The sequence below is a fragment of the Piliocolobus tephrosceles genome, chromosome 21, assembly GCF_002776525.5.
Source record: "Piliocolobus tephrosceles isolate RC106 chromosome 21, ASM277652v3, whole genome shotgun sequence".
Classification (NCBI taxonomy): Eukaryota; Metazoa; Chordata; class Mammalia; order Primates; family Cercopithecidae; genus Piliocolobus; species Piliocolobus tephrosceles.
Window position 1 is genome coordinate 1,673,883 of NC_045454.1, and position 15,798 is coordinate 1,689,680.

Genomic DNA, 15,798 nt, shown 5'->3' on the forward strand with positions numbered 1-15,798 from the left:
CACGCCTGTAATCCCAGCACTTTGGGAGGCTGCAGTGGGCGGATCACCTGAGGTCAGGGATTGGAGACAAGCCTGGCCAACATGGAGAAACCCCATCTCTACTAAAAATACCAAAATTAGCCAGGTGGGGTGGCAGGCGCCTGTATTCCCAGCTACTCAGGAGGCCGAGGCAGTAGAATTGCTTGAATCCGGGAGGCAGAGGTTACAGTGAGCTGAGATCAAGCCATTGCACTCCAGCCTGGGTGACACAGCGAGACTCCGTCTCCAAAAAAAAAGAAAAAAAATTTAGCTATTTGAATGTGAGCAATTTATCACACTCACAGCATTGTGCAGCCTCCACCTCTATCTACTTGCAAAACACTTTCATCACCCTTAAAGCAGACACCACGCCCATTAGGCCGCCTCTCCCCATTCCCTGTCTCCCTCCAGGGCCTGGAAGCTGCTAATCTGTTTAGTGTCTGTTGCTTTGGCTGTTCTAGATATGCTTCTGGACATGTATACTAATGGAATGATGTAATGATATCCACTCAACTCTAAAATGGGGGGGACATTGCCGGGCGCGGTGGTTCACACCTGTAATCCCAGCACTTTGGGAGGCTGAGGTGGTCGGATCACCTGGGGTTGGGAGTTCGAGACCAGCCTGACCAACACGGTAAAACCCCGTGTCTACTAAAAATACAAAATTAGCCAGGTGTGGTGGCACATGCCTGTAATCCCAGCTACTCAGGAGGCTGAGGCAGGAGAATCGCTTGAACCCGGGAGGCGGAGGTTGCGGTGAGCCGAGATCGCACCATTGCACTCCATCCTGGGCAACGAGAGCGAAACTCCGCCTCCAAAATAAACAAACAAATAAATAAAATAAAATAAAATGGGGAGGACAATTTTGCCATGAGGCTGTTATGAGGAGCAGTAGGACTGTGTAAATGTTCGCTGTCACTGAAACCAGAGCCCCAGTCTCGGGGGCTGTCACTCCTCCTCATCTCCCTAATAGTTACCATTAGGTGAAATCTGACCTATGGGACTTCAGCATAAATGTCAGGAAAGCGTCAGGTGCTGTGGCTCACGCCTGTCATCCCAGTACTTTGGGAGGCCTAGGCGGATGGATCACAAGGTCAGGAGTTCGAGACCAGCCTGGCCAACATGGTGAAACCCCATCTCTACTAAAAATACAAATATTAGCTGGGTGCAGGAGTGAGCATCTGTAATCCCAGCTAGCTACTCAGGAGGCTGAGACAGGAGAATTGCTTGAACCTGGAAGGCAGAGGTTGCAGTGAGCTGAGATTGTGCCATTGCACTCCAGCCCGGGCGAAAGGGCGAGACTCCATCTCAAATAAAATAAAATAAAATAAAATAAAACAAAACAAAAATAAGTATCAGGGAAGCAGTTGATGGGGAAGGCCCTGCACTCTAGTACAAGGAAGTGTCTCCAATGTTTCTCAGAATCTGTGACTGCATCTCCGTCCTGTGCCTTCATCCTTTCTCCCTTCTCTTCTGCATTCATCTTTCTCTGCCTTTACCTTTTCATCTTTCTTTTTTTCCTTTTTTTTTTTTTTTTTTTAAATTGAGACAGAGTCACCCAGGCTGGAGTGCAGTGTGCGACCTCGGCTCACTGCAACCTCCGCCTCTCAGGTTCAAGTGATTCTCCTGCCTCAGGGTCCCAAGTAGCTGGGATTACAGGTGCCCGCCACCACGCCCGGCTAATTTTTGTATGTTTAGTAGAGACAGGGTTTTGCTATGTTGGCCAGGCTGGTCTCAAACTCCTGAACTCAAGTGATCCACCCTCCTCAACCTCCCAAAGTGCTGGGATTTACAGGCGTGAGCCACCACGCCTGGCCTGCCTTTTCATCTTTCATTCCCATCTTTTCATCCTTATCTTCCTTTTCTTTTCTTTTTTTTTTTTGAGACGGAGTCTTGCTCTGTCGCCCAGGCTGGAGTGCAGTGGCACGTTCTCGGCTCACTGCAAGCTCCGCCTCCCAGGTTCCCGCCATTCTCCTGCCTCAGCCTCCCGAGTAGCTGGGACTACAGGCGCCCACCACCACGCCTGGCTAATTTTTTGTATTTTTAGTAGAGATGGAGTTTCACTGTGTTAGCCAGGATGGTCTCAATCTCCTGACCTCGTGATCCGCCTGTCTTGGCCTCCCAAAGTGCTGGGATTACAGGCATGAACCACTGCACCCGGCCCCTCCTTCTTTTCTTAACTGCTTCACATCTCCCTTTATCTTCCGCATCCACCTCCTCCTTCTCTCCCTCTTCCACCTCCCCTGTAAGTTCCCAGGGTGCCATCTAACACCACCGTCTGAGCCCCCAGGGAGCGGTTCTCTCAAGACCGAGGGTCCTGGGCTGGTCCCCACCTGCAGTGTACAATGGGTGGGCCTCCCTCCGTGGTCTGATCCAGCCACTGCCGGAGCATCCTCCAGAAAGCCAGCAAGATGTCTGGGGAAGAGGGCACGCCGTGATCTGGCCAGGCCTGGTAGTGGAATTGCCTCACGGATAGCGTCTTCTGTTCCTCCACCTGGAAGGAGGGAGTGCTCACAGGCTCTGGAGATGAACGTAAGGAGGACCTGGCCTCTACCACTAGGAGCGGGTTCCCTGGGGCACACTGCAGCTCCTCAGAGGAGTGAGTGGAAGGTTGGAGTTGGTGGAGGGTCCTGGATGCATGGCGTATGTCACAGGGGAAGGCTGCAGGCCAGGACGGGGCTGGACACACGCACCTGGAGGAGCTGCAGTTCCCGCACTGTCCAGTTCTCCATCACTTCCTCACCCACCAGGGTTACCTGCAGGTGCCCGTGGGTGCAGGGATGCGAATCCAGAGGCCAGTAATGCTCACACTTCACCTGGGGGAGAAGAAGGGGTCAGAGAACAGAACTCCTCTTTCCCAGATCTGTGGGGTCTGCTTTAGGCCCCATATGTGAACCAGCAGATGGGCTGGGGGGAGAGTGGGGAACAGGTCTACACTGAAGACACCTGGGGTCACCCTGGAGGAATCCGTGAGGTCTGGGTGTGGGGTCTACATTGGATCAGTGTTCCGGGCAGAGTCCTGCACCCAGTCAGCACCCAGGACTCAGATCTCTCACCCGGCCGGCCTCCATGCAGTTGGTCAGCATGACCAGCGTGTGGCTCTGCTGTTCCCACACCAGGCGCCAGAAGTCACCCACCGTCTGTGGCAGGGGACCCTGGGTGGCAATGAACTCCTGGGGGCTCCAGAGACCCTGGTTGAGGAAGGCAGGCGGGTCAGGGAGGTCTTTAGATGACCCCTGCCAGCTCTGATCTCTCCAGGCCTCTGGGCACCCTTTCAGTCCCAACCACGACCTTACGGGCATGAAGCTGGCATTGATGTAGTCAGAGCCTGGCTCCTCGTGGATGGGCTTCAGGGGCACCCGGGACCAGTCGTCTAGGAGAGGAGGCCAGCATTAGCCAGGCAGAAAGACCCAGAGAGGCACACAGACAAGACCAAGACCCATGGACAGAAGTCATGCTGAGATGCCGGCAGACGCTGGGAGCTCTGCAGGGATTGAGGGGGCGGAGGGACCTCAGCTACAGGCAGCAGGCCAGGAGGACTCTCAAAGGGACCCACAGCTGGGCACAGTGGCTCACGCCTGTAATCCCAGCACTTTGGGAGGCTGAGGTGGGTGGATCACCTGAGGTCAGGAATTTGAGACCAGCCTGGCCAACGTGGTGAAACCCAGTCACTACTAAAAATACAAAAATTAGCCAGGCATGGTGGCGCCTGTAGTTCCAGCTACTAGGGAGGCCGAGGTGGGAGGATTGCTTGAACCCGAGAGGTGGAGGTTGCAGTGAGCTGAGGTGGCACCATTTCACTCCAGCCTGGGCAACAGAGCAAGACTCTGTCTCAAAGGAAAAAAATGGTGGGGGGGCCGGGCACAGTGGCTTACACCTGTAATCCCAGCACTTTGGGAGGCCGAGGTGGGTGGATCACAAGGTCAGGAGATTGAGGCCATCCTGGCTAACACGGTGAAACCCCATCTCTACTAAAAATATAAAAAACTAGCCAGGCGAGGTGGTGGGCGCCTGTAGTCCCAGCTACTCAGGAGGCTGAGGCAGGAGAATGGCGTGAATCCGGGAGGCGGAGGTTGCAGTGAGCCGAGATTGCGCCACTGCACTCCAGCCTGGGCCACACAGCGAGACGTGTCTCAAAAAAAAAAAAGAAAAAGAAAAAGAAAAAAGAAAAAGAAAAAGAAAGAAAGAAAGAAAAGAAAAAGAAAAAAGTGTGTGGGGGTACCCACGGTAGGAGGCAGGTCTTGTTTCTCAAAGCGGGTAGGAGAAGGCGACGGGGATGGGGTACTGGGTAGATCGGGGCTGGGACCAAAGCAACAGAAGCCTACGACTCACAGGGCAGTACATTTCTGTAGCGGTTCTTGCCGTTGTTCTCTGGAGCTAACGCCACCATCTGAGACTGGCTGTGGTCCACCAGGGACAGTTGCTGGGGGTGCAGGCAGAGGCGGTACCTGGTGTTGCATTTTCTCTACTTTCCCTCGAGGGTACCCCCCAAGCTCCCCTTGCCTTCTTCGACATCACCCCTTGTTTATCCCTTGCACCCTGAGATTCTATGGCATCCACCAAAACAGAACATATGTGTGCCACCTGCCCTGTGGGGCATTCGGGAGGATTTAGGGAACCGTGGGACTTCCTCAGGCAGGCAAGAAAGCAGGTGTCAGGGGAGAAAGGACTCACTTGGTGGGAGCGGAGAGAGTTACTTTAGGACTGACCCGCCATTATTTTACGATGTCAGTGAGCGGAAAGATAACATGCCTGGGAATCTCTGCACAATCCAATGACTTATGCGATGCTGCTTTTGCTTAATCCTGAAAGCCATGAGGTCTGGCCAGGGGGTGGGGATTGGGCATTAGGCCGCCGGAGGGAGGCTGAGCTCAGCCCTTCTGTCCTGTCCCCACCTGGTACTCGTCCGCAAAACCGCAGTTGCTGTCCTTCTCATTCTTCCTGACGTGGTCAGCGAAGTCTTCAGCCAGGATGTCCCCTGGGAAGCTACGGGTTTTGGGGGAGCAGGGAGAAAAGACCGTAACCTCTTTTAATCTTGTACTTTTGAGGGCTGGGCACCGCGGCTCACATCTGTAATCCCAGCACTTTGGGAGGTTGAGGCGGGCGGATCACCTGAGGTCAGGAGTTTGAGACCCGCCTGACCAACATGGAGAAACCCCGTCTCTACTAAAAATACAAAAATTAGCCGGGCGTGGTGGTGTCTGCCTGTAGTCTGCTAGCTACTCAGGAGGCTGAGGCAGGAGAATCGCTTGTACCGGGGAGGTGGAGGTTGAGTAAGCCAAGATTGCACCACTGAACTCCAGCCTGGGCAACAGAGCAAGTCTGTCTGTCTGTCTGTCTCTCTCTCTCTCTCTCTCTATATATATATATATATATCTATATATGTATCTCCTTTCCACTCACTAAAATCTTATAATGGTATGTATATATATGTATACATATATATATGTGTGTGTGTGTAGGTATGTGTATATATATATATACACATGTATATTTTATATATATATATAGTGCTTTTGGGATCAATGAAAAGGTGTTTTTGATCCAGCAATGCCACTCCTGGGTATATCCCCAAAATAACTGAAAGCAAAGACTCAAAAACCTATTTGCATGCCCATATTTATAATGTTCAGGATAGCCCAGAAGTGGACGCAACCTAAGTCTCCATCTATGGGGGAACAGATAAACCAAACGTGGTCAAGCCATACAATGGACTATGATTCAGCCTCCAAAACAAGGGAGGCTCGGCGTGGTGGTTCACGCCTGTCATTCCAGCACTTTGAGAGGCTGAGGTGGAAGGATTGTTTGAGCCCAGGAATTTAAGACCAGCCTGGGGAACACAGCAGGACCCTGTCTCCACAGAAATTTAAGTATTAAAAAAATCAGCCAGGCATGGTGGTGCACAACTGTGGTCCCAGCTACTTGCAGGCTGAGATGAGAGGATCACTTGAACCAGGAGGTCAAGGCTGCAGCGAGCTGTGTTTGCCACACTATACTCCAGTCTAGAGTGAGATCCTGTCTCAATTTTTAAAACTAAAATTAAAACATTAAAAAAAGTTGCTTGACTTCATGGAACTTCAGCTCTTTCTCACTCTTCCTCTTGTAATATAATTTTTTTTTTCCTTTGGAGACAGAGTCTCGTTCTATCACCCAGGCTGGAGCGCAGTGGCATGATCTCGGCTCCCTGTAACCTCTGCCTCCCAGGTTCAAGCAATTCTCCTGCCTCAGCCTCCCGAGTAGCTGGGACTACAGATGCCCGCCACCCCACCCGGCTAATTTTTTGTATTTTAGTACAGATAGGGTTTCACCGTATTTCCCAGGCCGGTCTCAAACTCCTGATCTCAGGCAATCCTCCCGCCTCGGCCTCCCAAAGTGCTGGGATTACAGGCATGAGCCACTGCGCCGAGCTTGTAATAGAATTTTATAAATGCTGTCTCGATGGGCGCGATGCCTCATACCTGTAATCCCAGCACTTTGGGAGGCTGAGGCAGGTGGATCATGAGGTCAGGAGTTTGAGACCAGCCTGGCCAACATGGTGAAACCCCATCTCTACTAGAAATACAAAAATCAGCCGGGCGTGGTGTTGCGCACCTGTAGTCCCGATTACTCGGGAGGCTGAGGCAGAAGAATCGCTTGAACCTGTGATGCGGAGGTTGCAGCAAACCGAGATTGCACCACTACGCTCCAACCTGGGTGACAGGGCGAGACTCTGTCTCAAAAAGTAAAAAATAAATAATAATAATAATAATAATAATAAACCTACTCAGACAGCCCTACACTCAAACTTCTCATGCAGACCAGTGTTTCTCCTTCCTGTCATCCCATCACCATGGCCTGGAGTCTACATCTACCACTCCAGGGAATGCCTTTCTCCAAAATCGTCATGACCTCCCTGCTTGTAATTGCAAAGGCCACGTTTCAGCCCCCACCGGCCTGACTGCTCAGTATCGTTTAGCACCACTGCCTGTGCCTGCCTGTTTCCTGGATCTGTAGTGTTCCTGAACACCAGTCCTGGCTTGGCCCCTACCTACCCAGCTGCTGCTCGTCCATTTCCTGGGCAGGTCCCTCCTCCTCTGTCCGTCTTAAAAGGTAACTGTTCCCCAGTGTCCAACCCCAAGCCACTTTTCTCACTGGACACACACTTCTTACAGGGTTTGGCCCATTCCTGTAGTTTCACTTTCTTTCTTTCTCTCTTTTTTTTTTTTTTTTTTTTTTTTGAGACAGAGTCTCATTCTGTCACCCAGGCTGCAGTGCAGTGGTGTGATCTCGGCTCACGGCCACCTGAGCCTCCGAAGCTCAAGCGATTCTCCTGCCTCTGCCTCCTGAGCAGCTGGGATTACAGGTGCCCACTACCATGCCAGGCTAATTTTTGTATTTTTAGTAGAAACGGGGTTTCACCATGTTGGTCAGGCTGGTCTCGAACTCCTGACCTCAAGTGATCCTCCCGCCTTGGCCTCCCAATGTGCTGGGATTACAGGTATGAGCCAGTGTGCCTGGCCTCTTGTCTGGATTATTACAAATCTCTTCCCTTTGCTTCTTACACCTGTTAGACTGTGTCACTAATCTATTCAAAATCTTCCAAGAACTCCCATCTCACAATAAATCCAAAGTCCTAACTTTCATCTACAAGCCTGTGCCTGCTCTGGCCCCACTGACGTCTCTCTGATCTCACTTCCCACTGCCCTCTCCTTCCTTGCTCTGCTCAGTGGGAGATGCATGATGTTCTCCAAACCTCACGTGTGCTGCTGCCTCAGGCCCTCCACTCGCCCGTCCCTGTCCTCGGAACGCCCTTCCCAGATGCATGCACTGCTCCTCTCCCACTTGCGTAGGTTTGTACTCAGCTGACTTCCTCTTAGTCATCTTGTTAGCAAGGCTTTCCTTGAATATCCTGCCTAAAATATTCCTGCGGGGTGTGGCGGCTCACGCCTGTAATGCTAACACTTTGGGAGGCCGAAGTGGAAGGATTGCTTGAGGCCAGGAGTTTGAGACCAGCCTGGGCAACCTAGTAAGACCGCCCCCTCCCACCCCCATCTCTACAAAAAATTTAAAAACTAGCCAGGCATTGTGGTGCATGCCTGTGGTCCCAGCTACAGGGGAGGCTGAAGTGGGAGGGCCACTGGAGCCCAAGAGGTCGAGGCTGTGGTGAGCTATGATAGGGCCACTGCACTCCAGCCTGGGCCACAGAGCGAGACCCTGTCTTGACAAATTAATAAATAAAATAAAATAAAATAATTCTTCTGATTTTCTCTTTAATTTCTTCTAATTTTCACATTAGAAGAATATCAAAATAGGCCAGGGGCCATGGCTCACACGCGTAATCCCAGCACTTTGGGAAGCCAAGGTGGGTGGATCACAGGTCAGGAGTTCGAGACCAGCCTGGCCAACATAGTGAAACCCCGTCTCTACTAAAAATTACAAAAATTAGCCGGGCATGGTGGTGCATGCCTGTGGTCCCAGCTACTCAGAAGGTTGAGGCAGCAGGAGAATTGCTTGAACCCGGGAGGCGGAGGTTGCGGTGAGCCAAGATCATGCCACTGCACGTCAGCCTGTGCAACAGAGCAAGACTCCACCTCAAAAAAAAAAAAAAAAAAAAAAAGAATATCAAAATAGTCCTCTACCCTTCCTATCCCCTCCTCTTGCTTTGTCTCCAAGTTTATTCTATATATACATATGGTACAATCTCGGCTCACTGCAACCTCTGTTCCTGGATTCAAGTGATTCTCCTGCCCCAGCCTCCTGAGTAGCTGGGATTACAGGTGTGCACCACTGTGCCTGGCCCTGTCTGAAAGTTTATATCATATTTTTAATGACCTTGTTTATTTATTTATTTATTTTTATTTTTAATTTTTTCAGATGGAGTCTCGCTCTGTCGCCCAGGCTGGAGTGCAGTGGTGCAATCTTGGCTCACTGCAAACTCCGCCTCCCAGGTTCCCGCCATTCTCCTCCTCAGCCTCCCGAGTAGCTGGGACTACAGGTGCCCACCACCACACCCAGCTAATTTTTTGTATTTTTAGTAGAGATGGGGTTTCACCGTGTTAGCCAGAATAGTCTCGATCTCCTGACCTCGTGATCTGCCCGCCTTGGCCTCCCAAAGTGCTGGGATTACAGGCGTGAGCCACCACACTCAGCGATCTTGTTTATTGATATAAGCCCCTGGCGGGCAGGAATCTTGGTTTAATTTGCTGTTTGTTTGGCACCTAGAACAGCGCCTGATACATGCTGGTGCAGAGCTGAAATTTGCTGAATGAATTCTGCTGAATGAATGAATGAAAGTCCAGGAGTTGAGACCAGAACTGAATTCACTGGCCCAGGCTGCTTGGGGAGTGAGTCGAGATGGAAGGGCTGTGGTCCCTGTCGCAGAAGTCGCAGAAGCCTGGGTCCCTTCTGAGGCCTTTGTGGGTAGATGCACTGATCCACCCTCTGGCGGTCTTACTAGGTGGCCCAGGCTGGTCTCGAACTCCTGGCCTCAAGCAATGCTTCCACCTCAGCCTCCCAAAGTGTTAGCATTACAGGCGTGAGCTGCCACACCCCGTGGGAATATTTTAGGCAGCATATTCAAGGAAAGCCCTCTGACCCAGCCGGCAGCCAGCAAACACCCCTTGATTTGACCAGATTCTTTCCGACACGCCCCCGAGACCTTCTGCTCACCTGAAGACCAGATCCCTGAGTTCTGGTTTCTGCTGGTTCTTCTTATTCCTGGGAAAAGGACGTTAGGATGAAAGGCTCAGGGGTGAGGCTGCAACCAGGGATCCTCCTCCTTCTTCTCCAGCCCCCACCCTCCAGGCGGTCAGCCCTGTGCGGCGTCTCACCTCCTCTTCAGGAAGAAAAACAGCAGGACCACCAGGATGAGAAATAGGAGAATGCCCACGATGGCTCCAGCAATGACCCCTGTGGGGAGGAGGCACTGGGAACTCTTAGAACGCAGGTCTTACCTTGTCATCTGTCTCCAACCTTGCCCAGCCTTTCCTCTTCCCCAGGAGTCTGGTCCAACTACAGCTGACCCTTGAACATCAGGGTTGTGAACTGCGTGGGTCCAGTTATACTTACACACTTATCCATGGATTTTCCTCTACCGCTGAGACAGCAAGACCAGCCCCCCTCCTTCCTCCTCCTCCTCTGCCTACTCAACACGAAGACCACAAGGATGAAGACCATTATGATGATCCACTTCATAAACAGTGAATACATTTTCTCTTCCTTAGGATGTTCTTAAGAACTTTTTTTCTCTAGCTACTTGATTATAAGAATACAGTGCATAGTACAGCCAGGTGGGGTGGTTCATGCTTGTAATCCTAGCACTTTGGGAGGCCAAGGCAGGTAGATCATGAGGTCAGGAGATCGAGACTATCCTGGCTAACACGATGAAACTCTGTCTCTACTAAAAATACAAAAAGAAATTAGCCAGGCATGGTGGCGGGCGCCTGTAGTCCCAGCTACTTGGGGGCTGAGGCAGGAGAATGGCGTGAACCCGGGAGGCGGGTCTTGCAGTGAGCCGAGATCGCGCCACTGCACTCCAGCCTGGGTGACAGAGCGAGACTCCGTCTCAAAAACAAACAAACAAACAAAAAGAATACAGTATACAGTACATATTACAGACAAAATATATGTTCTTTATATTATTGGTAAGGCTTCCAATCAAGAGTAGGTATTAGTAGTTAAATTTTGGGGGAGTCAAATGTTATATGGAGATTTTTTTTTCTTTTTCTTTTTTTGAGACAGAGTCTCGCTATTAGGAAATAAATATTTCCTATTCCTACATTAGGAAAAAATAAGGGGGGGGCAGTTAGACATATAGCTTCCATGTGATCCCTCAGTACCACTACCAGGTATAGACCCAGGAGAAATACAAACATACGTCCACACAAAACCTGCCCACAAACGTTCCTAGTGGCATTACCCGTAACAGTCAAAAGTGGAAACTACTCAACTGATCCATCAACTGGATCAGAGAATGGATAAAAATGAATGGATGGACCAGGTGCGGTGGCTCACGCCGGTAATCCCAACACTTTGGGAGGCAGAGGCAGGAGGATTACTTGAGGTCAGGAGTTCGAGACCAGCCTGGCCAACATGGCAAAACCCCATCTCTACTAAAAGCATAAAAATTAGCTGGGTGTGGTAGCAGGCGCCTATAATCCCAGCTACTCAGGAGGCTGAGGCAGGAGAATCACTTGAACCCGGGAGGTGGAGGTTGCAGTGAGCCGAGATCACACCACTGCATTCCAGCCTGGGCAACAAGCGCAAAACTCCATCTCGAAATATAAAATAGAAATGATGCTTCAAAGGAAATGAGAAAAGAAAGAGTCCCATTGATTTCCTCACAACGGGGCCTGATGGGGTCTACTGAGAATTTCATCGTAGCTGCCTGACCCACACGGCTCCGCTCACCTGCACTCTCAGTGTGGCAGGTCACAGAGGGAGACGCAGCCCTCATTCCATCCCAGATGGTCGTGATGGTGGCTGGGTAGGACTGAGCCGGCCCAAGACCTGACACAGACACACCCTTCCCACATGAAGATCTGTCCTGGGAGCCCCGCTGTCCTCCCACCTCCAACTCAAAGGTCTCGTAGCCTCCCTGGGGGCACGACCAGGTCAAGATGACTCCATAGCCCCCTGAGGTGCTGACGCAGGAAGTGATGGTGACTTCGTCTGGGTCTGGGTGAAGGAAGCAAGAGGTCAGCAGCGCCATCCAAGGTGGTTTTCCACCCCCTCCACCCCCACCCCCACTACTCAGGCCAGTTTTCTGAGATGAGCCCATCCCTTCCTCCCCAAATCCAAATTACCTCATCTTCCCTCCTTTTCTGTCCTCCCCAAATGGACACAAATTAAGTCCCTTCAAACTACAACTCCCATGAGGCCTTGGGCTCCTCCATCACTGCAGCTCATGAAGTCATGGCCCGGGCCTGATGGGATTTGTATTCCATTCATCTCTCAGCCCTCAAGGCCTGAGCTAAGCCCAGTTCACCACGTGAAGGCAGGAAGGGGAGTCTCACATGTGGACGCACGGAGGCTCTGCATGGAACTGGCTACGTCATTCCTCTCTGCCCACACGGTGAAGTTGTACAGAGTCCCGGGTTCCAAGGCCTCCACCTCGTACTGTGTCTCGTTGGTCCTGCGGGTCTGGTTGGCCCAATTCGCTCGGGGATATTGCCCGCTCTGGGGACGTCCCTCGCTGGCCCACTGGACCCAGTATATGTACAGCTGAAAGTGGGGGTCTCCAGGGGCCTTCCACCACAGCGTGACTGAGTTCTTAGTCTGAGTTTTATTCTGGAGATCTGTTACCTCACTGGGAGCTGAGAAGTGAGAACAGAGGCCTAAGGGGGTATCCTTGAAGACCCTCCTACCCTAGCCTGCCTGCCTCTCCCCCCCCCAGCAAACCTGAGATACCCATTATCAATGGCTCCAGTGACTAAGGAGGCTGAACCACAGGAAAGAGCCCAGACACCCAAAGATTGTGGGGACCAGAATGTCCTAGCCCTCTCCATCCTCTGGGTAGAGCCCTGGGTCCCACCCTGTCATCTTTTTGTTCTTCCCAAATGCACACCAATCTCACCCACTGAAACTACAACTCCCATGAGGCCAAGGACTGTCTGTATCGCTGCAGCTTATGAAGTCATGGATCCATGGTGTGATGGGATTTGTAGTCCACCACCTCTCATGGCCCTTGAGATCTGATCTCTGTATTATCTTTCCCACAGGAACCCCAGGTAGGGTGCCTTCTCACTCTAGACACACCACGTTTCTAGAGGGAGCTGACAAATTTCATCTTTTTAGCCCAAATGACCAAGGATTGAAGAGTTCCAGGTTCAGGCTAGGCATGGTGGCTCACTCCTATAATCTCAGTGCCTAGGGAGGCCAAGGCAGGAGGATCACTTGAGCCCAAGAGTTCGAGAGCAGCTTGGGCTCATAGTGAGACCCTGTCTCTACAAAAAATAATGTTTTAAATGAGCTGGGCATGGTGGCTCACGCTTGTGATCCCAGCTACTCAGGAGGTTGAGATGGGAGGATCACTCGAGCCCAGGAGGTTGAGGCTGCAGTGAACCATGATCACAACCCTGCACTCCAGCCTGGGCAACAGAGCAAGACCCTGTCTCAAAAAAAACCAAAAAGAATGAACCTAGTCTCCAGAGTGATTTTGATTTTTCTCATGAGTGGGACCCACCGTGCCCAGGCTGAGAGATGGGGCCCTCTTGGTTCATCTAATTCCCTGGGACCAGCTGTTGGCTATTGTCCAGCTGGTGACTGTCAGCTCCTGAGAGGTGGTTCTGGACAACTGAGGGCTCTCCCTGACCCCAAAGAGCCCATTTCCCAAAGGGAGAAAAAACAGGTCCCACAGTTTGGAAAGCCCTGTCTGCTAAGCGATGACACCCGCTAGGAACGGGGCCTATAGGTTTAAGCTCCAGCCGGTGAGGCTGGAGGGACCCATGGGTACTCTTCGTCTCCCAAGGAGCTCCCAAAGTCCCTTCATGTTTTCCCTTCCCCCATCCTAATAGAGTTGCATTCAGAACCGATGGTGTCTCACCAGTGGCTGCAGTGAGGGTGCTGTTATAGCCTCTGACCTCATTCCTCTCGGCCCAGACAGTGAGGTGGTACAGGCAGCCAGCTTCCAGTTCCTTTAGGATGATTTCAGTACCTGAGGTGTTTTGGGTCCTGGGGTCAGTCATGCCCTCCCCGATCCATGAGACCCAGTAGGTGTAGGAAGACTGGCCTGGGCCCTGGGGAGCTGTCCAGCGCAACGTAATAGAGCTGTTGGTCCCGTCCTTCTTGCTGAGGCTTCTCACTGTGTTGGGGACTGGGAGAGGGAGCAGAGTCAGGATTTCCACGTCCCCTAGTCCCCAGGAGTCCAGAACACAGTGATATGCCCTGTCCTTGTGCAGCCCAGCTCATTAAGAAACACTTCCTGGCAGGGCACAGTGGCTCAGGCCTGTAATCTCAGCACTTTGGGAAGCTAAACTGGGAGGACTGCCTGAGCCTGGGAATTTGAGATCAACCTGAGCAACATAGTGAGACTCTAGCTCTACTAAAAATTAAAACAAATTAGCTGGGCACAGTAGCACATGCCTGTAGTCCCAGCTACTAGGGAGGCTGAGGTGCGAGGATCGCTTGAGTTTGGGAGGTTCACGCTACAGTGAGCTATGACTGTGCCTCTGCACTCCAGCCTGGGAGACAGAGCAGGATCATCGAGAGAGAGAGAGAGAGAGAGACAGACCAGGCACAGTGGCTCTCGCCTGTAATCCCAACAATTTGGGAGGCCAAGGTGGGTGGATCACTTGAGGCCAGGAATTCAACACAAGTCTGGGCAACATGGCAAAACCCTGTCTCTACTAAAAATATACAAATTAGCTGCGTGTGGTGGTGCCTGCCTGTAGTCACAGCTACTTGGAAGGCAGAGGCAGGAGAATTGCTTGAGCCCAGGAGGGTGAGTTGCGGTGAGCTGAGATTGTGCCATTGCACTCCAGCCTGGGTGACAGAGGAAAATTCTGTCTCAAGAAAAAAGAAAGAAAAGAAGGAAAGAAGGACAGAGAAAGAAAAAAGAAAGAAAGAAGGAAGGAAGGAAGGAACAGAGAGAGAGAAAGAAAGAAAGAAAGAAAAGAAAGAAAGAAAGAGAGAGAGAGGAAGGAAGGAGGGAAGGGAGGAAGGAAGGAAGGAAGGAAGGAAGGAAGGAAGAAAAGGAAAGAAAGAAAGAGGAAGGGGAAGGGGAAGAAAGAAAAGGCCTGTGTCCCCGAAGCCCCACGCTCAGCTCAGCGGCAGGAGACGTCTGCACGGGCTGTCTTCTTCTTCAGGGCAGAGCCAGCCCCCAGCTGTGATTACATCTACCTGTGAACTTGGAGAGGGGGATGTCTGAGCTCAGACAGGCTGAAGAGCCCACGGACTACAGAGCCAGAACCCAGAACTGAGGGAGTGCCACGCCGCTGCTGCCGGTTCTGAACCTCTCACCAAAACAGGGAGAGGGCACTGAGGGTTCCTACCTGTGGAGATGCTGAGATTCTGCCTGGAGCCATGTGCTCCATTTTTTTCTGCCCATACAGAGAATGTGTACAAGGTTCCAGGTTCGAGTCCCTCAGCTGTCACATTGGCATTTGCTGTGTTTCGGGTCTCAGTTCCACCACCGTCTCCAGTGTACTCTACCCAGTAGGTGTAGTCCTGAAGGTCTGGGCCACTGGGGACTTCCCAGCTCAGGGCGATGGAGCTGTTGGTCTGAGTCTCCATATGGAGGTTTCTCACTGGGTTGGGGGCTGAGAAATTAGGAAGAAGATCCTATGTGGGCAGAGATACAGAACAAAACAGGGCAGAAGTGGGCCCCTCACTGCCCTCCATGATCTTAGCTCTTGTTCAACTGCTGGTGCCAGCAGACAGAGGGTGTATGTTCTAGATCGTGTTTCTCAAACTTTAATGTGTCGGGCGCAGTGGCTCGCACCTGTGATCCCAGCACTTTGGGAGGCTGAGGCAAGCGGATCACCTGAGGTCAGGAGTTCAAGACCAGCCCGAGCAACATGGTCAACGGGGTTTAGTAGAAACGCTGTCTCGGCCGGGCGCAGTGGCTCATGCCTGTAATCGCAGCACTTTGGGAGGCTGAGGCGGGTGGATCACCTGAGGTCGGGAGTTCGAGACCAACCTGGTCAACATGGTGAAACCCCTTCTCTACTAAAAATACAAAAATTAGCCAGGCGTGGTGGCAGGTGCCTGTAATCCCAGCGACTCGGGAGGCTGAGGCAGGAGAATCGCTTGAACCCAGAAGGCAGAGATTGCAGTGAGCCGAGATCGCACCATTGCACTCCA

At 51.8% G+C, this 15,798-nt stretch overlaps 1 protein-coding gene across 1 annotated transcript in view; it reads right to left on the reverse strand.

Moving 5' to 3' along the window:
• PTPRH (protein tyrosine phosphatase receptor type H) overlaps positions 1-15,228 on the reverse strand; it is a 17,624-nt gene extending 2,396 nt beyond the window's left edge. Inside the window, exons 1-12 of the mRNA XM_026457572.1 lie at positions 14,988-15,228; positions 13,541-13,810; positions 12,012-12,311; positions 11,407-11,673; positions 9,828-9,906; positions 9,667-9,714; positions 4,914-5,004; positions 4,351-4,441; positions 3,315-3,391; positions 3,075-3,209; positions 2,712-2,834; positions 2,352-2,512 (exon numbers count right to left, since the gene is read on the reverse strand). Coding sequence (XP_026313357.1) covers positions 2,352-2,512; positions 2,712-2,834; positions 3,075-3,209; positions 3,315-3,391; positions 4,351-4,441; positions 4,914-5,004; positions 9,667-9,714; positions 9,828-9,906; positions 11,407-11,673; positions 12,012-12,311; positions 13,541-13,810; positions 14,988-15,228 — 1,883 coding nt within the window. The remainder of the gene's footprint in view (positions 1-2,351; positions 2,513-2,711; positions 2,835-3,074; positions 3,210-3,314; positions 3,392-4,350; positions 4,442-4,913; positions 5,005-9,666; positions 9,715-9,827; positions 9,907-11,406; positions 11,674-12,011; positions 12,312-13,540; positions 13,811-14,987) is intronic.
• Between the last annotated feature and the right edge of the window lie 570 nt (positions 15,229-15,798).